Genomic DNA, 22,772 nt, shown 5'->3' on the forward strand with positions numbered 1-22,772 from the left:
GAGGAAAAGTATTAGCACAAACTTAATGGGCCGAATGACCTGTAATATTTCATGGTTCTATTAACATAAAGAACGCACAGAGCAAAAAAAACATTTCCCCAATCAGACCTTTTCTATCTGCAAATGTATTTTTTAATATAATTTATAGACTGGACCTCATTATTTAATCTGCTAAATGAGAAAAACAAGCTACATTGAATCACCAATTCCCAAAGATACGCAATTAAATTCTAGAATATCGATCTAACATTATGGCATATCTCTTAACATGTAGTTGCAAAGGCACAGTGGCCCAGGAATAATTGTTTACGACAGAATATTTGATCATGTCTCTTCATAATTATCCTTATCCTTCCTTTCGCCACTGGAAACAGACTCATCTCAGTAAATATGGAGGTATACAATGTTAGTTGTATCCTGGCTGCCAATTATATCATTTAATTTCTAAAGATTCCTCGGCAAATTTGCAAAGTTGGCAAAACTCCACTAATTTTTCTTTGGATTGATGCCACTTTAGAGTTAGATCAGTGTGAAAATCATAGCAAAAACAAAGTAAACTCTAGTTGAACTGAATTATATGAAGCTGAACAACATCTGTTTGCTTGCTTATGAGTTATGAGCATCACTGCCAAGACTAGTATTTGTTACCCATCCCTAACTGCCCTTGCAAAGTTTTAATAGAGATTATGGTTTTGGAGGAAAGAAAGCACATGAATTTCATAGCAGATCATTTATTTTATAAATTCAATCCTTATTAGTAAAGCCTCCCTCAATTTATTATTTACATAAGATTTGCTACAATCAACACAAACCTACTGTTTTCTAATTAAATTAAATATATATCAATAATGCAACATTTCTCACAGAGATTTTGTCAGCTCAGAATAAAACATGTGCACATTGCTGCTGTTGAATGACATTCGAACAATTCTGGGTTTATTGCCAGATAAATTAATCAGAATTACCAAGACAGTATAATGCATTGAAATATTTATACAAAAACAAGCTATGTATACGTAGCAGAAGTAATATTCCAGCTAATTGGATTAGGAGTGTGACTTAACCATATAAATTGGTGAAGATTTTAATGACATATTAAAATCATAAGACGAGTTAGGTATGTAGTATTGCTTGTACATTCAGTTACACACCTGTACTATCTTCATAAACTACAGTGATTGTCTTCCACTTGTAGTATTGCACCAAGTCCAAGATAGCTCGACTAATAGATGTATATTCTGGATAAAGATTAACGTAGAATGATTCCTTCTGATCCACAATGCGATGTTTCCAACGTGTCTGAATGTGTGGAACTTCCATTGCGTTAGAGATAGACTGTACTGCACTTATAGAAGAACTGTGAGATGGTCCAAATACGGCTGCTACTCCAAGTGTGAGCTGATCACAAGCTAGTGGATTTAAAAGAAACAGTTAAGTTTTATTATAAATCTGACACATTCTTTCTAATTGAAAATCAAGCTTTTTCAAGGATATAGTTTCAGAAACTAATAACTTGAAATAAAAAGCACTGACCTCTCCTGGAAGCTTCAAAGCTGTCATAAAGATTGATTCTTTGTACATCATATGTCAGGGTGGTATTAGGCATTAATGTTTTATTTCTGTTTATACTAGTGATTGCAAATTTGAAGGCCATCTCTTCAATGCTGACCGGCTCATTTTCAGTAGTTTCAAAAATACCTCCTAAAAGAAACCAGATAAACATTTTCAACATGGGCTTTTCTACTTTTTGGGAAAGAAGTGACATGCATTTCGTTACAGCGGTGTAATTATAGTTTTATACATCTTGCAAAGAGACTAATCTTTTGTCGTGGACACAAGGAGCCTAAAATGATGACTCGCAGGGTTCACATGACTGTCTACTATTGATTCACTTCAGTTAGAAATACTTACTGTCCTGTGTCATGTCAGACAGCAAATACTCAGTTGGAACCAAACTGGGGTACATTAGCCCTAACTGAGTTGGAAGAAATTAAAAATTAATTTGGAGTTTAAAGTCTATGAACAGGAGCAAGGAAAGCCTCAACAAGAAAGGGAACAGTTAGAGCAGCAAGTTGAAGAAAAGGAGCTAGAGTTCCAAGACAATGAAAAGGTGCTAGAGTTTCAGGCCCTGAAAGAAATGTAAGAATGAGGAGAGAAAAAAAGGGACAGGGAATTCTAACCAGGCAAGTTGGAACTGGAGCTGCAAGCTCACAGAATTAGAAGCTAGACAACTTGAAGCTGCAAGGAAGAATCTCACTCTGCCTAATAATAGCCTAAAAGGCCATGACACTGAAACAGGCTTCAAAGACATAAAATTCCCCAAATTCCAAAGATGTGCAAGTTAGGTGGATTGGCCATGCTAAATTGTGCACAGTATTTGGGGATGTGCAGGCTGTGTGGATTAGCCATGGGAAATGCGAGGTTACAGGGATGGGATGGGTCTAGGTGGAATGCTCTTCAGCGGGTCGGTGTGGACTCGATAGGCTGAATGGCCAGCTTCGACGCTGAAGGGATTTATGATTCTATGAAATTCAAAGACAGAGACATTGAATCCTTCCTCCACAAACGTAGGATAGACCATGTTTACCCCAAAAATATGTGGATACTGATGATCTCGGGTCAGTTCATAGGAAAATCTCAAGAGATCTTTTCCACCTTATCTCCTGAATTGATTGCTGTTTTCAGACAAACTAAGGAGACAAGCTGTACTTACGAACTTGTGCCAGAAGCACAGCAGCAGGCATGAAATTCATGTAAGAAACCTATACAAATATATCTGGGATTTGAAAGAATCAAACAAAATTGTGTTCAACTGATGGATATGATATCTAAAAATAGAACATGCTTGATGAGGGTGAAAAGAGAACTGGTGTTAGGTGAGTTCAAAAATTGTCTCTGACAATAATAACACATTCCTGAAGAACAAAGTTACCTCTACATAGGTAGCTGCTGTAATGGCCAAGGACTTTGAACTAAATCACTCCATTGAATCAGAGCAGGCCTAAGCCGTGGGTCTATATCAGCAGGGAAAAGAGAAAATGGAAACAGAAGGAAAGGAGCTCGATCGTATTGGGAAAAAGAGCAAGGAAGCAAAGTGGCAAGACCAATCGCCAAATTTTGAAAGGAAAAATGTAGGCAGCAGAGTTACAGGGCCATTCTGTCTGATCCAACATCACCTAAAGGAGCATTGTTGGCATATATAGAAAATCACAGGTAACATTTCAGCACAACCCATATCCATTGCTACAAATATAGTCACTCTGTGTATAAATACCAAAGGAAGGTACAGAAGCTACAGGACTTCATGCAAAAGAGAAAGAACACCCTATGCTTCTGGAGAACAGAGACGTTGCTTGCTTGCAGAGACTGCTAGCAGGGGAAGTTGAGGTTTTCCCATATAGGGCAAATTCAAGCATGTTAGTTGAAGGATTAACCGAACAAGGTGTTGAGGTACCATTAGTGAAAATACATTTGAAGACTGAACTCATTACTAGGCTGGTGTCAGTCGAGATGATCTGAAATTTAATTATGCCAGAAGTCAATAATTTGCTTGGAAATGACCTGAAAGGCTAGATAGTGCTACCTCCCCAAAATCTCCATGCAAACCCAGAACTCCAACTTCAGCCAGAATTCATAAAGTTGCAGATGGCTGGAAAGAGTTCAGAAACTCTGTAGGAGACAATACAATAAAGGTAGGTGAGAGTGCAATGAACGAAATTAAACAGCGACAAGAAAAATTCTCAAGCAAGACAACAGACAGCGAGGGAAATGTCCTACTTAGTCAAACAACCTGCAGGAAGTCACTTGGCAAGTAGGAGGGTCAAAGCCATTGAATGGAAAGAGACAGCCATCATCTGTCAGTGTTGAGTTCCCAATTAAAGCAGCAGAAGTGGAGACAACTGGACTGAGACCAGAAGGGCTATTTAAAACTTCCATGATTGGGATAAGATGATTTTCAAACTTAAAGACAGGCTCAAGATATTGGAGAAGATATTCAGAGCTACCTGTCCAGCTGAGAGTTTCCAATATTTTCTTTAATATATCAGATTTGTAGCATGTTATTGTCATCTCATAATTTCAGGTGTTCAATTTTCCTGGACTTCAATATGCTTCCACTGCATTTCCTTACTTTTCTGAAATTTACCTTTCTGAAATGATCAACCTTTCCTGAAGCGTTCAAGTGCTCAAGTTGAATGGAGTTATTGATGTGTGACCAGTCATGTTCATACTATCCAATCTCCACAGATCTAATTGTTTCAAACTCTCCCCCTCAAACAATTCTCTGTCTTTTCAGAACTGGAATCTACCATATGGTGCCTTTTCACCAATTTGAATTATTCTTTTAAACAAAGGAGCAGTGGTAATCGAGACACTGTGATCTGGCTAATGCAAGTTCTTTCTGGTAATATATTCAGTTGTCTCTCATGGAAAGTATGGTTTGATTTCTACATCCCTGCTCTTCTCAAATACATTACCCTAATTGAGTCAACTCCTGTTAATATTTCTCCATGCCAGTACACCATATATCTCTTTTGAACTTCAACTTCTCCTTATAAATATTATTCCTACTGTGTGGTGGCATTCAATACTCATCTTTCAGTTTCTATTTAAGCTGCACCTTTTTCTGAACCTGCTGTCATATTCTGCGGGTCACTGTGACTTTGTTGATGATGTCTACAATCTACAGTCATACTTCAAGTTACCTCATAAACAGGCACGTGCACTGTGTACAAATGTGTCCACTTCTCCCTTTCTTTCAGAATCAATAGCATACCAGACCGACCCTATGGCTGTTCATCTCTCTTGAAGCTTTAATTCTCCTAATATTCTTTAGTCATCCTCATCTGTTTCTGTTCGTTGATGGCTTTTACTGTTCCACTTAACAGCCTTTCCTTCCCTCCTGATCTTAACACTGGCCCAGGAAAATAGCTATTTATATTCAGCCGGTCCAAAAAAATCCATTCCCATTACTTTCTGCTTTCAGTCTTTTGGTTACTATCCAGACTGACAATTTTCCTTTAGTTTTGCATGTGGCATCATATATAAAAAAAAATTGATCACCCACAATAACTATAATTCTTACATCAATATTCTCAATTATTGCTCAAAGAAATCCAGTAAGCTTATCAGGCAGAACTTATTATTTTACAAAGCTGTGATCCCTATCCTAGATTAACCCAACTCTGAGCATACATGCAATACCTAATCTATGTCAGAATCTATTCTGCAGTCAAAATATTCAATTTCAAAATACATTAAAACCTCTACATTACATCGTAAGACAAAATCCTGCACCTCAACATCTACCTGCTTCAATGTCACCATATGGATTATTCATCTTTGAATCCCAAAGACCAAGCTAATACCTGAAACTTCCAATGACTGAAATAGTTTTTAAAAAGGGGAAAAAAAACATTTAAAATAGTCACGGGGTAACCTGACTCACATGGGGGTTGGCTAAGTTTCCCAAAATCAATGTGGATTAAGCAAAAGCCAGTCTGAACCAGAAGCATGGCAGGTGTGAAAAAACTCCGAGTTCCTACTTTGATTTATGAGAAACTTCATATGTTGGAAACATTGCCTACAATCACCAAGCCTGGACACAATGAACTCAATGGACAGAATGAACAAACAGGCTGCCGTTTCAAGAAACTCTCTTTTTGGCAGAGTTAAAAATCACACAACACCAGGTTATAGTCCAACAGCTTTAATTGGAAGCACACTAGCTTTTGGAGCGACGCTCCTTCATCAGCTGGTAGTGGAGGACTCCAGCCTAACACAGAATTTATAGCAAAACTTTACAGTGTGATGTAACTGAAATGATACATTGAAAAATTGATAGTCTGTTAAGCCTTTCATCTGTTAGGATACAGTGATAGTTTCTAAACATCATGGCATAGACAGAGAACACAGGGAGCCAACACCTTCAACATATTGTCGAGCTATCACCATTGTTAACAGCTAACCCGAGAATGCAACTTTTTAAAAAAAAGGTTTTGTGATTTACACATGAAAGAAGTGAAACTATCACTGTATCCTAACAGATGAAAGGCTTAACAGACTAAGCAATTTTTCAATGTATAATTTCAGTTACATGACACTGCAAATATTTGCTATAAATTCGGTGTGTTAGGATTGAGCCCTCCACTACCAGCTGATGAAGGAGCGCCGCTCCAAAAGCTAGTGTGCCTCCAATTAAAGCTGTTGGACTATAACCTGGTGTTGTGTGATTCTTAAGTTTGTACACCCTAGTCCAACACCGGCATCTCCGAATCTTTTTGGCAGAGCAGCGGAAATGGATATTAAAAGGCCGAACATAACACAGGTTGGAGGAAGAATTCCCTTTCTGTATCTCAAGAGGAAAAGCACCCATTAAAAGCAATGACTCCAAAGGTACATCAGGAAAACAAAAAAAAAATTAAAAGTTAACAGCAATATTTGCTATAGACCAGGATTCCGGCTAACCAATCATGGTTAAAATCAGGGTAAAATCTTATTCCTCAAGTACACACAAGAATTCTAAGCTGTATAGTTCTTTTCCTTCCTTCTGTACTGTACATTACTCCCTTTTAACTTTGTACTGATGTGTATGCATGTGTATATGTATGTATGCGGGCTCATATGATTTCACAGAATCCACATCTTTATTATTTTTCTCAAGGTTAGCAAGTAAAAGGTTTGCTGTGTGCTGAAAAGAATGTAAATCTTTGTTATGACCAACAAAGAAGATGGACAAGAGGGAAGTCAGTTCACCATTTCTTATATGATCGTAACATTAAGGCGGTTCTATGAGAGACAGTTGCTATGTTAAAAGGTATGGAACTGCAGTTTGAAGGCGATGTGCACTTCCACTCCAAGGCAGCAGGGATGATTTGTTTTCTTTCGTGAGCTCTGTTTCAGCTACAACAACAAGATTACCTCTTACAATGTGAACTATTCAAACTTTACATTTAAAGAATCAATATTTCACAAACTCATGATTCAGGTTGAAAACGCAACTTTAAAGAGTGAAGCATAAAGGAAGCCATCAGATGTGGGTTGAAGCACCAATGTTGATTTAACTCAGATGCACCTGTTTCTTACCTACATCCATCTAGAACCAGATGGCTCTATCACATTGCTTTTGAAAGTTTTCCAAGAATGAAACACCTCACTGTGCTGGACTAAATATGGTTCTTTCAGTTCACTGTACCCTGACACACCAAACATTCTTGACTATCACCTCCCCATCTTCTGCACTTCCATTCATCTGTTATTTCCCGGCTGACAACATTCTCATCCACCTTTTTCCTTCACTCGAATGCCATGGACTTTTGAGTCGTGTCTGATCAGGTTAAGAAGTGAAAGCAGCAGGAAAAAATGAAAGGTGGCCAAACACAAACCCAACATAACTAACAAGATGACCAAGGATATTCAAACACTGGATACATTGATCAGATTAATGAACACCTGGCAGCACAACAGATGAATGAAGCAAACAGGAATGGCTGCTGCAAGCATGTCTGGGTCTCACACCACTCTATCACTATGTAACTTTAAGTTTAACTGCCCTTGTCCCTCATTCCTGACGTGATCATTTGATAGCTCCATCATGTCTATTAGAACTAGCCTAGCTAAGCTCATTCCCACTGCTCATAGAAAATCTTTTTCATACTGAGGATATCCATTGCATTGTGTGGCACCATTACTATAGGATAGACTTCAAACAGATATAGAAACTCAAGACTATGCATTCATGAGGCGGTGTGTGGCTAGAGAACTTAGGGAAATAAATATTGATGTTATGAAAAGAGTTCATATTGCAGAAGAGGCAAGGTGGGAAGTCATACAGAACATAAAGATTGATAAATTTCCTGGACCTGATCAAATTTATCCCAGGACATTGTGGGAATTTAGGGATGAATTGCAGGGCTCTGAGCAAAAATATTTTTATCAACTATAAACACGATGAAGTACCAGAGGACTGGAGGGTGGTTAATGCTGTGTCATTGTTTAAGAAAGGCTGTAAGAAGAAGTCTGAAAACTATAGACCTGCGAGTTTGACTTTGGTGGTTGGTAAATTGGTGGAGGTGTTTCTGAATAATACAACTTACATGCATTTGCAGAGGCAAGACTAATACAGGATAATCAGCTTGGTTTTGTGCAAGGAAAATTATGTCTCACAAACTTGATTGAGTTCTTTAATAAAGTAATCAAAAAGGTTGTTGAGGGAGTGGTAGACATTGTATACTTGGACATCAGTAAAGCCTTTGACAATGTAGATTAATTAGTAAAGTTGGATTCAGGGTGAGCTTGCCAATTGAATAAAAAATTGGCTTTTTCGTAGGAAACAGAGAGTGTGGCGGAGGGTTGTTTTTTGAACTGGAGACCTGTGACCAATGATGTTTCACAGGATCGGTATTGGATCCACTTTTGTTTGTCATTTGTATAAACGATTCAGATGAGAGTAAAGGAGACATAGTTAGTAAGTTTGCAGATGACACCAAAATTGGTGGTATAGCAGACAGTGAAGAAGGTTATCTAAGATCACAAAGAGATCTTGATCAATTGGGGCAATGGGCTGTGGAGTTTAATTTGAATAAATGTGAGCTATTGCATTTTGGTTATACAAACAAAGATAAGACTTATACAATAACTGGTAGGTTCCAGGGTAGTAATATAGAATAGAGACTCCTTGGGATTTAGGTATATAATTTTTTGAGATTTGACTCACAGATGAACAGAGTGATTAAAGAAAAGCATTTAGCACACTTGCCTTCATTGCTCAGACCTTTGAGGAAAAGGATTTGAGATGTCATGTTGAGGTTGTATAGGATGTTGGTAAGGCCTCTTCTGGAATACTATGTCCAGTTCTGATTCCCCAATTATTAAACTGGAGAGGCTTCAGAAAAGATTTACCAAGATGTTGCCTGGAATGGAGGACTTGGCATATAAATATAGACCGGAAAGGCTGGAACGTTTTTCACTGGAACATAGGAAGTTGAAGATTGACCTTATTGAGGTTTATAAAATCATGAGGGACAAGGGTAAGATGAATGAAAAGGGTCTTGTCCCTTGGGTGGAGAAGTTCAAACTATGAGGCATATTTTTAAGGTGAGAGAAGAAAGATTTAAAAAGGACATGAGGGTCAACTTTTTTTTTAAACACAAAGTGGTTCACGTGTGAAATGAACTGCCAAATAATGTGGTGAATGCAGGTACAATTACAACAGTTAAAAGACATTTAGATAAGTTCATGAATAGGAAAGGTTTGGAGGGATAAGGACTAAGCGCAGGCAAATGGAATTGGTTTAGTTTGGGAACATGATTGGTGTGGACTGTTTGGACCGAAAGGTCTTTCTCCATGTTGTATTATGCAATGACTAAGCAGAATTGAACTCAAACACAATCCGCAAGCTCACGGCCCAGCATTTCCCGAACCCGTTTGTCACCACCATCACCATAAAAGCAGGGGTCAACAAGAACTGCAGACTGGCATTTGGCACCAGAGATATCTAAAAATTAGTTGTCAATCTGGTGAAGCTACAACAGGATTACTGTCTGCCAAGCAATGTAGGAAACTTGCAAAAGAGCTAAACTTTTGTAATCACTCATGGGATGTTGGCATTGTGGGCTAGGCCAACATTTACTGCCTGTTTCAAATTTCTAGATAGCAGTTAAATATCAGCCACATTGTTTGTGGGTCTGGAGTTACATGTGGAGCACACCAGTTTGGAATGACAGTTTTCCTTCCCGAATGAACCAGATGTGTTCATCAAGCACCTAAAAGTGATTACGTGGTCACCGTTAGGCTAGCATTTTTTAAACTCCAGATACTTTTCATGTAATTCAAATTTCACCATCTCCCACAATATGATCTATGGAAGTAACTAAATCTAGGTTTAAGATGACTGGGGAAAGATTGAAAATTGACCTGAAGGGTAACATTTTCATGCAGAGGGTGGTGTGTGCATGAAACAAACTACCACAGGATGTGGTGGTGGTGCATACTATTACAACATTTAAGAGGCATCTGGATGGGTACATGAATAGGAAGGGTATAGAGGGATATGGGTCAAATATTGGCAAATGGGACTAGACAGTTTAGGATATCTGGTTGGAATGGATGAATTGAACCAAAGGGTCCGTTTCCATGCTGTATGCCTCTATGACTCTATGAGTATGGTTGTAGGCAACCAACCCTTCTTAACATTCAATGGCATTACCATTGCTGAATCCCTCAGTATCAAACTCCTGGGTGATACCATTGATTAGAAACTGAACTGAACCAGTCATATAAATACAGCAACTACAAATCAAGTTGGGACTGAGGAATTCTGCAGTAAGTAACACACCTGTGGTCTCTTCAATACCTGTCTGCCATCTGAAAAGCACAAGTCATGAGTGTGGTGGAACACTCTCTGTTTCTCTGAATGAATGCAGCTCAAACAACACTCAAAAAATACAAACTAAAATAACGAACTGCAGGTGCTGGAAATCTGAAACAAAATCCAAAATTGCTGGAGAAACTAAGCAGATCTGACAGTAGAGTTAATGTTTTGAGTCCAGTGACCCTTCTTCAAAAACACTTAAAAAAGCTCAATACAATCCAGGACAAAGCAACTGCTCAATTGGCACCCCACCAGATACCTTCAACTTTCATTCCCTCCATTACTAACACACTGCTCATACCATCTAAAAGATCCACTACACCATCTCACCAATGCTTCTTCAACACTATCTCCCAAAGCTGTGACCTCTACCACCCAGAACGATAAAGATAGCAGACATTGGAAATGCCCCAGTCCTGTGCTTCAATCAAACAAACCAGAAAATGCTGACTGGTCAGCAGCTCAAACAACAACTGTCAGGAATGAAACAAGGCTGCTTCAAATTTGAAACTCTGTCTTTCTCTGCACAGAAGCTGTCTGACCTGCTGAATATTTCTACCATCTTCTGCTTATATTTCAGATTTCCATCAGTGTGGCATACCTCTGTCACCTTGGCATTTTCTAATATGGCTTTCCCAAAATTCCAAACATACAATCTGGTCACGGCAACAGTCTCACTGCTCAGGAAAGGATTCATTTTTATTTTAATAGCCTGAAATTGATAATTCCTTTATGCAACTGCCAGATAATTGGTGATAAAAATTTTATCATGTGACAATGATGTAACAGTCTGAGGTAAGAGTTGAGCTATACTGAGATCCTCCCAATGTGATGATGTCACACAATATTTTCTAGCTAGTATTGCTCAAATTCCAGTGGAAAGAGACATGATACATAAATGGCTCTCAATAATTGTAATTAAGGCTAATTAGCTGATGTTAATTGTACCTATTGCTAACATATAAAAACAATCATGTTGTGCGAGATGAGTGCCTCTTCTTATTAAGTCTTTACAGTGGTCTATCCCCTACCGCTGGTAATAGACAGGCCTTTACACTCACCATAGAAAGGAGGATTCGGTGTCCACTGACATTATAGAAGCCTTTATAGACCAGTGAACACTGCAGGGGCTGGAGTGAGTCCTCACCTCAGACAATGTTATTTTAATTGAATAAGCTTCCACTCGAATTCTCCAAGTTTCCAATAAACATTTGATTTTGTTTCTATTACAGAGACTCACTAGGGGCTGTTTAAACTCTTAAATTTTGTTATTTTTAAGAGAGTAGAAAGGAGGATAGGCAAGGGAGAACTACCCAAACTACCAGTGACTGGCATCCAGAAGATACAATATGCTGCCAATGTTGGTATCTGAGAATATAACAAAAGACACATGCACAGAGAATGTGAATGGGTTAAGCAGTAGACAAATAGTCCTCAATGTGTCACTGAAGAATGATAATATGAAAAATGATTTTATTAAAATCCCAATGTTTCTGGAATTCTAAAGGCCGGTTGACATTAAAATTTGAAATGTTAATGAAAAAAAGCCAAACTTTAATGCAGAACAATAAAATTTTTCTTCCTACTTGATTCTAATGTACCTCACAAAGGCCTTTGCACATATTACTCTGCAATATTCATGATTTTATTCTGAGATTTTTGCTTCGCTGAAGGGGAATTTTTCTTAATTCAGTCTTGAGATGAGGGTGTTGCTGGCTAGGCCAGCATTTATGATCCATCCTTAATTGTCCAGAGTGCAGTTAAAAGTCAATCACATTGCTGTGGATCTGGAATCGCATGTAGACCAGAGCAGGTGAGGGATGGCAGTTTCCTTCCCTAAAGGGAATTAGTGAACCAAATGGGTTTTCCCAAAAAGAAACAGTGGATTTATGGTCATGAGACTCATAATTCCAGATTTTTATTAAATTCAAATCCCACCACGGCGGATGGTGAAATTTGAATACCTATAACATTATAAACACCCTATAACATTACCTGGGTCTCTGGATTAATAGTCTCGTGATAATATTACTAGGCCATCATCTTGCCATACTTAAATCTTGGTTCCCACTCTCAGAAATATCTGTGGTAATTCTACATGACCCATTACGGTGCATTAATAGCAACATTGCCATGAGTTTGAGAAGTGCGTTTCCAAGGAAACTCAGTAGTGTCTTTGTGAAACACCAAAGCGGATGTACCAATTGGATGGCAGCTTAATGCTAAATTGCACTTCCTTATATTTGGCTGGGAACCAGGAGTGATGTGCAATATATTTACAAGCAGTTATGCTGCAGCAAGCATCAGGCACCTAAAAATAGACCACTGAGTAAAAAAAGGCATCAGGCTGTGACTGTGGCAACAATTTCCAAATTACTTTAAATATGACTGCTTTATTTCCTCATGATATACTCAAAATCTGCATCATTTCAATAGACTGATGATTTTGAGAGATTAAAATTATACGTGGCAATTTGCTTTTGCTATTGATATTGCTCATATTGTTTTTCATTTCCTGACTTTTGTCATGACACTTCTTTGTCGATCAAAGGCAAAGCATTTCAGAATTACTTCCACCTGAATATCTTCTGTCTACCAGAAGCATGAAAACCTTTCTCACTATCCTAGTATCTTTAACAAACTTGTGCTTTAAAAATAAATCAAACCCCAAACACAGCTTGCATTTTTTGTTGGCCTGTGGTTCCTATAAACATTTGCATTTTTACTCAAGTCTGAAATCCGTGTGCATGAGTTTGGAGCAGGAGGAGATCATTTGGCCCCTCAAGCCTGCTCTGCCATTTAACAAGATCGTGGCTGATCTGATTTCCTGAACACCACATTCACAAGTACCCATAATCCACTGACTCTCTTGTTAGTCCAGAATCTAATAACTTGGTGCTTAAGAGTATTCAATGAACTCATCTTCGCCGTGTCTCCACTTGGCCAATTGTCAATTTTGGGGAATTTCATGAAAGGTTTCTCTGATGAGCTGGAGTGAATTATCTCACATTGCTCTCCTTACTATGTACGCGCCACACCTTCATGGCAACACACTCATACTATTTTGGGCTCACTAGCAGTGGAAGTACTTGCTACTGCTGGGACCTATCCAATTCCCACCCCTAAACCCAGCCTGTGCAACAGAAAATATTCCACCAATAATGTGGAGAGAGAAGAGACATTTAGTGGGTGAACTACATTTGCCACCTCAGCCCCTGTGAAGAGAGAATATTTGCCTTAATGGGAGAAGATGTTCCAGTACCCCAATTGAAGACAGTCATTGTTGACTTGACTAAGGTCTACTTTCCTTAGACTTTGAGACTTCTCTATTTATTTTGAAGAAGATGCAGTGTGCTTATGTTGTAAATTGCTGGCACCCACTGCAGCATGTGTGAGGCTGACGTAGCATGGTGCTACACTGAAACATAACTCTCCCATTTAGTGATCGCTGCTGACAAACATGACAAATTGTCTGGTTTTGTGTTTGTGCTAAAAGGCAAGGCAAGACAAGACAGAAATATTGTGAGCCTATGAGTTCTGACTGAGGCAGCAAAATACTGCAATGCAAGTCAAAGCAAGACTTAGCAGGAATATTGTGAGCATCCAAGTTGGCGCAACATGATTCAGCAAAAAAAGGACAGGTTCAGAGCCTGAGTTGCACCTTTGTCCAATCCAGGAGATAGATGCTTGTCCCCCTGCATGCAAAGTAGCCTGGCAGCAGCATTATAACACAAGGTGTTAGTGCACTTCTAAGTGTAACACTGAAGTGGAAATTGGTATTCTAACTGAGTCGGAGTTGTGCTATAATGTTGTGGTGAGAGGCTGGTTAGAATTCGATATCAACCTCTGTGGACAGTGGAGTGGGGTGGAAGGGAGTTGCAGGCAGTCACTAAGTATGGATTCACTAAGGGAATTCTGGCCAGTGGAGGTCTGGAGCAGCAGATGGTAAGCTGGAGCTAGGTAAAACAATGATTGCAGATGCTGGAAACCAGATTCTGGATTAGTGAAGAGCACAGCATCCGAGGAGCGGGACAGTGCTGAGCTGGGAGGTTGGAACTAGGGTGAGGTAGGGGAAGGGGAAATGAGGAAACTGTTGAAGTCCACATTGATGCCCTGGGGTTGAAGTGTTCCAAGGTGGAAGATGAGGCGTTCTTCCTCCAGGCGTCTGGTGGTGAGGGAGCAGCGGTGAAAGAGGCCCGGGACCTCCATGTCCTCGGCAGAGTGGGAGGGGGAGTTGAATATCTGCTCTAACTTTTATGTTGGCTACTGTCACCATCTAGTTTCTCCCTACTGTGTGGGAGAATAGCAAACTAATTGAGGTGAGATAAGTAGTACGGAGTTGTTATTGAATGCAAACAGCACCCTTTGCCACTCGCTAGTGAGATTCTCATCTCACTGTTTAAATCATTGCTGGAAAATAGGACATTTTTATCTCAATGTCGAAAATCTCACTTTCCCAGTTTCTCCTTATTTTTCCAGCTGACTCACTGTTGCCCTGTACTCACCCTGTCAAGGCACCTCACAATCTTCTATGCCTTAATAATATCACCTCTCATTCTTTTAAATTCCAATGGAAAGTTTGTCCCCCATCCCAGATATCAGTCAAGTGAGCTTTCACTGAGCTGCCTCAAATGCACTTACATTTTTTTCTCAAATGAGCAGACCAAAAGTATAGACATTAATCTAGATGTGGTTTCACTAATGCTCTACAAATTAAAGCAACCACCACACTTATTAAACGAGAAGATTCTATTTGCCTTTTACTTATTTAACATAATAACTTGTGTAATTCAGGACACGCAGGTTCCTGTATTGCAGATTGCTGCAATGTATCGCCATTTGCCGAGGACAAGACTAAGATACAGGCCACTAGACTGGATGGGATTGAGGTTCACAAGGAGGAGGCCTTAGCAATTCTGGAAAGTGCGAAAAAAATAGATAAGTCCCTGGGCCGGATGGGATTTATCCTAGAATTCTCTGGGAAGCCAGGGCCTTTGGCTTTGATCTTCATGTCATCATTGTCTATAGGAATAGTGTCAGAAGACTGGGGGAATGCAATGTTGTTTTCTTGTTCAAGAAGGGGAGTAGGGACAACCCTGGTATGTTTAGACCAGTAAGCCTTACTTCAGTTGTAGGTAAAGTGTTGGGAAGGTTATAAGAAATAGGATTTATAATCATTTAGAAAGGAATAAGTTGATTAGGGATAGTCAACACGGTTTTGTGAAGGGTAGGTTGTGCCTCACAAAACTTACTGAGTTCTTTGAGAAGGTGACCAAACAGGTGGATGAGGGTAAAGTGGTTGATGTGGTGTATATAGATTTCAGTAAGGCTTTTGATCAGGTTCCCCATGGTAGGCTATTGCACAAAATATGGAGGCATGGGATTGAGGTGATTTAGTGGTTTGGATCAGAAATGGCTAGCTGAAAGAAGCGTGGTGGTTGATGAGAAATTTTCATCCTGGAGTTCAGTTACTAGTGGTGTATCCTTTGGGGCCACTGCTGTTTGTCATTTTTATAAGTGACCTGGTTGAGAGTGTAGAAGAATCGGTTATTAAAGTTGCGGATGACGCGAAGGTCGGTGGAGTTGTGGATAGTGCAGAAGGATGTTGAAGTTTACAGAGGAACATAGGTAAGCTACAGAGCTGGACTAATGTGGAAAAGTGTGAGGTGATTCACTTTGGAAGGAGCAACAAGAATGCAGAGTACTGGGTTAATAGTAAGATTCTTGGTAGTGTAGATGAGCAGAGAGATCTCGGTGTCTAGGTACATAGATCCCTGAAAGTTGCCACCTAGGTTGATAGGGTTGTTTAAGACGACATACGGTGTGTTAGCTTTTATTGGTAGAGGGATTGAGTTTTGGAGCCATGACGTCATGTTGCAGCTGTACAAAACTCTGGTGCGGCTGCACTTGGGAGTGTTGCGTAAAGTTCTGGTCACCGCATTATAGGAAGGATGTAGAAGCTTTGGAAAGGGTTCAGAGGAGATTTACTACAATGTTGCCTGGTATGGAGGGAAGGTCTTATGAGGAAAGGCTGAGGGACTTGAGGCTGTTTTTGTTGGAAAGAAGAAGGTTGAGAGGTAACTTAATTGAGATATATAAGATAATCAGAGGGTTAGATAGGGTTGGACAGTGAGATCCTTTTTCCTCAGATGGTGAGGGGGCATGGCTTTAAATTGAAGGGTGATAGATACAGGACAGATGTCAGAGGTAGTTTCTTTACTCAGAACGTAGTAGGAGCATGGAATGCACTGCCTACAACAGTAGTGGACTTGTCAACTTTAAGGGCATTTAAATGGTCATTGGAAAGACATATGGACAAAAATGGAATAGTATAGGTTAGATGGGCTTCAGATTGGTTTCACAGGTCAGTGCAACATCATGAGCCAAAGGGCCTGTGCTGCGCTATAATATTCTATGTTCTTCTTAATAATATACTGTTCTTATCCTTCTAAGTGGACAAATTTATAACTTCCCACATGTATTCCAGCTGTCAAATGTGTGCCCACTGTCTCAATCCTTTGTAGACTCTTTACATCCTCTTCACAACTTATTTTCCTGTCTTTGTATCATCAGCACATTTAGCAACTGTACATTTGGTCCCTTCGTCCATGTCATAGATACAAAATACAAATAACTGAGGCCCCAGCACTGATCCCGATCGTACACTACTTGTCACTTTCTGGCAACTCAAAAATGACCCATTTATGTCCACCCTCTGCTTCCTACTAGCCAAACAATTCTCTATGCATGCTATTATGTTATCCCTGATACCATGTTGATCTTATTTTATGTTGTAACCTTTTGGTGGAGCACTTTGCCAAATGCCTTCTGAAAGTCAAAATAATGTACAACCATTGGTTCCTTTTTATCTATGCTGCCTATTCTTATTTAAATAATTTTACTTATTCAAAGAATTCCAGTATATTAATCAAACATGACATATCTTTCACAAAACCATGTTGACTCTGCCAGATTACATTACAATTTTGGAGAAGATTTGTAGCTCAGGTTGTGGATCAGGTTGTACGTTTGCTCAATGAGCTGGAAGGTTTTTTCCCAAATGTTTCGTCACCATGCTAGGTAACATCGTCAGTGAGCCTCCGATGAAGTGAAAGCGCTAGTGTTCTATCCTGCTTTCTATTGCCTTGGTCTGTTGTGGTGGATAATATCATTTCCACTTCTTTTTCTGAGAAGTGGGTAAATGGGGTCCAAGTTGATTTGTTTGTTTTTTCTGAGAGATATTTTATTGAAGAAAAAACGTTTTTTAATAATATATTATTACAAACTTACAAAATAATACACACAAATGCAAACATTAATATACAATTAAATATTAAATAAATAATAGCCAAAACATTGCAAACAAAGAGAAAAGATTAAAAAAACACTCAACTAACTACTCATCTAACCTATAACTAACCAAAACGTATAATAAAATATCTTACATTACTCAAAAGGAAAAAAACATAATAATTAAATAATGAGGTATATGCTTAGAACGAATTAACATCAACTCATAATAAAACCAGTATTCGTACGGGCTTCCTCCCCCTGGGGGTCCCCGGACCAGCCAGTACTGTTACCACAACTAGATAAAAGCCCTTGACAAAATGGCCAAAATATCTGTATCTATATACTTCAGAAAGGGCAGCCATATTTTATAAAATAATTCAGTTTTTTGACGCACCATATTTGTAAGGAAGTCAAGAGGAATACATTCCATGACCAACCTATACCAATTCAAAAGTCCTGGAGGGCCCTCAGCTACCCAGTTTACTAAGATATTTTTCCTTGCACAAAAGGACAAAATGGAGAATAATTTCCTCCCGTGCACACCCAGTGAAGGACGGCTTGAAAAGCCCAGGAGAAGAGATACTGGATCCATCCTAATTTCTGCTCCCAAGATTTCTGTCAGAGCATTTGCTATTCTGACCCAGTATTTGCGGATCTTGTGACATGTCCATAAGCAGTGTGTGAGAGTGATTATCTCTATTTTACATTTAGGACACATTGGAGATGCTCCTGCCCTAAATTTTGCCAATCGTTCCGGTGCTATATGAGCCCTATGGAGTTTCTTTAATTGAATGGCTTGGGTTCTATTACAAATAGAGATCTTTCTGGCATTTTCTCAGATGTCCCACATTTCTGAAGAGAGTTTCAACCCCAATTCCTGATTCCATGTTTTAAACAATCCTTCCATGTCTTCCGATACTTCGTTATGTAGTGAATGATAGAGAGTGCTGACCAAGGGTAAACCCATTGGCCACAACTCTTTTCATTCCCTATCTGATTTATAGGAGCAATCTAATAACGTAGTCTTCTTCTGTACGTAATCTCGAATTTGGAAGTACCGAAAGAGTTTCCATTAGGTAGTCCAAATTTCTGGTGTAGCTGTTCAAAAGACATCATAGAGGAGAAAGTGAGGTCTGCAGATGCTGGAGATCAAAGTTGAAACTTTATTGCTGGAACAGCACAGCAGGTCAGGCAGCATCCAGGGAACAGGAGATTCGACGTTTCGGGCACAGGCCGAAGAAGGGCCTGTGCCCGAAACGTCGAATCTCCTGTTCCCTGGATGCTGCCTGACCTGCTGTGCTGTTCCAGCAATAAAGTTTCAACAAAAGACATCATAACCTCCCCATCGAACAGATTCTCTAAGTAGGAAATACCCCTGGACCTCCAGGATTTAAATGTGCTGTCTGTGAGCCCCGGTTGAAAACCCCATGCTCCCACTATAGGAGCATAAGGGCTGGTTTTTTGTGAGTTGCCCTCATTTTGCCGCATTATCTTCCAGGCTTTAATTGTGTTTAATACAATAGGGTTTTTACAATAGTCCATAATGACTTTCATTTTATCTAAAAATAGGAGATTAATAAGGGGACACTTTGCCTGACAGGCCTCGATGCCCATCCAGACTGATTGCGGGTCACGCTAGACCCAATCAGCTATGTCGCTTAATAGAGAATCAGCTGATACTTCCTAAAGTCTGGAAAATCCAGCCCTCCCCTTGCTTGTGGAAGCTTCAGCTTCTTTAACTTAATAAGTGGCTGTCTATGATTCCAGAGGAAAGAACCAAGCCAACCATATAGTTTGTGCAATGCCGGCCTCAGTAGCCTCACAGGGAGCGTTCTCATAGGGTATAGGAGACGGGGCAAGATATTTATTTTAATTAGAGCTATTCTGCCTAACCAAGATATTGTGAAATTTATTTTGTAATCTGCCTCACAGCGCCAGAGACCCGGGTTCAAATCCTGCCTCAGGCAACTGACTGTGTGGAGTTTGCACATTCTCCTCGTGTCTGCATGGGTTTCCTCCGGGTGCTCCAGTTTCTTCCTACAGTCCAAAAATGTGCAGGTTAGGTGAATTGGCCATGATAAATTGCCTGCAGTGTTAGGTGAAAGGGTAAATGTACAGGAATGGGTCTGGGTGGGTTGCTCTTCGGAGGGTCAGTGTGGACTTGTTGGGCTGAAGGGCCTGTTTCCATACTGTAAGTAATCTAATCTAATCTAAAACCTGAGAACGCACTAAATAAATAAATTACTTGGATCAGGCGGGGCACGGACATCAATGGATTACTAAGAAAAAGGAGAACATCATCTGCATAAAGGGTAATTTTATGTTTACCCATACCAACCCTCGGAGCTTTTATATTAGAATTAGCCTGTATAGCTTTCGCTAGTGGCTCAATTATTAGCGTGAATAGCAATGGTGAGAGAGGACATCCCTGACGACAGCCCCTACCCACACTGAAGCTATCCGAGCCTAAACCATTGGCGATCACGGTTGCTTTGGGGTCATTATACAGTGTTGAGACCCATTTAGCAAATACCTTTCTGACACCGAAATTTTCCAGTGTGTAAAATAGGTATGACCATTCAACCCGGTCAAATGCCTTCTCCGCATCCAACGAGACTACTATTCCCGGTATTCTTTCCTGATGACAGACTTGAATCACATTCAAAACCCTTCTAATATTATTAGATGATCTACGGCTCTTGATAAACCCTGTCTGGTCCTCTTTTATGATGTGTGGTAACACCCTCTCCAACCTCAATGCTAATGTTTTAGAAAGAATTTTAAACTCTACATTTAACAAAGATATTGGCCTGCATGATGTGCAATCTTCTGGGGCCTTTCTTTTTTGAGAATGAGAGAGATATTCGCCTCTCTCAACGAAGGGGGGAGGCAACCCTGACCATATGAGTAATTATGGTCCATAACTGGACCAGCCAGTACTCCTGTAAACTCTTTGTAGAATTCAACCTGGAATCCATCTGGGCCAGGTGCTTTACTGCTCTGAAGCTGCTTGATTGCGTCAAGTACTTCCTGGGTTGTCAGGGGAGCATTCAGGATTGACACCTGTTCCAGGGTTAAGTATGGAAAGGCCAGACTTTTAAAAAAGGACTCCATCTTCTTAGCTCTGTTTTCACAATCCTGCAATTTATACAAATCAAAGTAAAACTCTCTGAAGATTGCGTTGATCCTTTTATGATCATGAGTCAAAGTATCAGCACTTTCCCTAATGGACGCAATAGCTTCCATTTGTTTTGTTTCCTTGCAAGATACACTAGGTATCTACCAGGTTTATCGCCATATTCATAAAGTCATTGCTTTGCAAATAATATTTCCCTTTTTGCCATTTGGGTAAGTGTAGTATTCAGGGCTGTCCTAAGGGCCGTAATCCTTTGTAATTTAGCCACAGAGGGCCTATCAGCATACGCTGTCTCAGCTGCCTTCAAGCGAGCCTTGAGTAGACGCTGTTGTTCTCCCTTTTGTTTTTTCTGGGTCGCCGAGTATGAATGATCAGACCCCACGCATAGGCCTTAATTGCGTAGACGCTGTTGTTCTCCCTTTTGTTTTTTCTGGGTCGCAAGGATGAAATGATCAGACCCCACGCATAGGCCTTAAAAGTCGCCCACATCACCGACGGGTTACTGGCCATACCTGTGTTAATTTCCAAAAAGGTTTTGAATTCTTGAGAAAAATATTTTATGAATTTACTATCCTGCATTAAGAAAGAATCCATACGCCAATGTCGAGGGGTCGCTTCACTGTCCCTAGTCTTGATTTCCATGTACACTGCAGCATGATCAGAGATTATTAATTACCAATTTTGCAGAATAGTATGGAATTCAGAAAGGTAGAGGGAGCAAAAAACATATTAATTCTAGTGTGACACTTATGTGGATTAGAATAAAAAGAAAAATCTCTGCCTTGCGGGTGAAGGCACCTCCACACATCTACTAATACTAGCTCCTTATTCAAATCTGCCAATTGTCTGGATCGAAGAGATATACCCGCAGTACTCTTGGGTATCCTGTCTACCTCTGGGTCCATAATACAATAAAAATCTCCTCCTATAATTGTGTGACAAGCCCTGAAAGCTTGGAGAATGCTTCCATTATTAATTTGAAAGAGTGTGCCAGAGGACAATAAAGATTCAAAATCCCATACTCCTCTCCATTTATAAGGGCTTTGATCAGTATATACCATCCAGATTCATTCTTTTTCTGACTTAAGATTTTGAAAGGAAGGTTCTTCTGAATGAGAATGACTACTCCCCTACTTTTTGAACTAAAAGATGAAAAGAAGGTCTGATCAAATCCTCCCTGTTGTAATTTCAAGTGCTCTTTACCCAGTAAATGTGTCTCCTGGAAGAGAGCTATATCAACCCTTTCTTTTTTGAGGTTTGATAGTATTTTCTTTCTTTTGATTGATGAATTACTCCCCTTGACATTCCAGGTGCACCACTTAATCGAATGACTAACTATGATCGCCCTTGCAAGTCTGAGACCCCCCAGGAGGAGGAACTCCACTCAAAACACCCCGAGCATAGACCGTAGAAAATTCACAAAAATAGAAAGTCTTTAATGCACTCACACTAACATAGTAAAAAAAAAACTATTTCTAAATAAGAAAAATATAAAACACATTTAAAAAGAGATTTTCCCCCTTGCTCCCAGAGGGCATCACTTCCTGTCAGTAAACCCATCGTATCCTCTCCCAACCAGCGCCCCACCCTCAACCCAGGCACCACATAGTAAAATAAAACCCCGCTCTAAGAAAGAAATGAGGTAGGACAAAACAAACGCCCTCCCCCACACGAATCAACTAAACTGCTCGGCCTATATAAATGAAAAGGAAATCGCTTACTGGAGAACAAATAAGCCTCCTCCCTACCCCCCGGAGACAATATCAAACAATAAAGGAAACAAGAAGAAAAAAAAGGGTAGACCGGGGGAGGGGGAGCAAAACAGCATCATTAACCACACGGATTAATTCTTACAGTCTATTTAAGAGAGTCCAAAAATTCTTTGGCCTTCTCCAGCGATCCAAAGTTATAGACAGATCCTTCGTGACTAAAACACAGCCTCGCTGGGTAACGCAAGGAATACTGGATGTTTAA

The 22,772-nt window shown here is 39.8% G+C and overlaps 1 protein-coding gene across 7 annotated transcripts in view; it reads right to left on the bottom strand.

Moving 5' to 3' along the window:
* The window catches only part of LOC122555053 (glutamate receptor ionotropic, kainate 1), a 320,468-nt gene that overhangs the window by 118,094 nt on the left and 179,602 nt on the right, over positions 1-22,772 (bottom strand). For all 7 annotated transcript variants that reach the window (XM_043700701.1, XM_043700696.1, XM_043700695.1 and 4 more), the window contains 2 exons: positions 1,534-1,701; positions 1,152-1,409 (listed from right to left, as the gene is read on the bottom strand). In XM_043700701.1, coding sequence (XP_043556636.1) covers positions 1,152-1,409; positions 1,534-1,654 — 379 coding nt within the window. In that variant the 5' untranslated portion in view covers positions 1,655-1,701. The remainder of the gene's footprint in view (positions 1-1,151; positions 1,410-1,533; positions 1,702-22,772) is intronic.

The sequence above is a fragment of the Chiloscyllium plagiosum genome, chromosome 12, assembly GCF_004010195.1.
Source record: "Chiloscyllium plagiosum isolate BGI_BamShark_2017 chromosome 12, ASM401019v2, whole genome shotgun sequence".
In the NCBI taxonomy this organism is placed as follows: Eukaryota; Metazoa; Chordata; class Chondrichthyes; order Orectolobiformes; family Hemiscylliidae; genus Chiloscyllium; species Chiloscyllium plagiosum.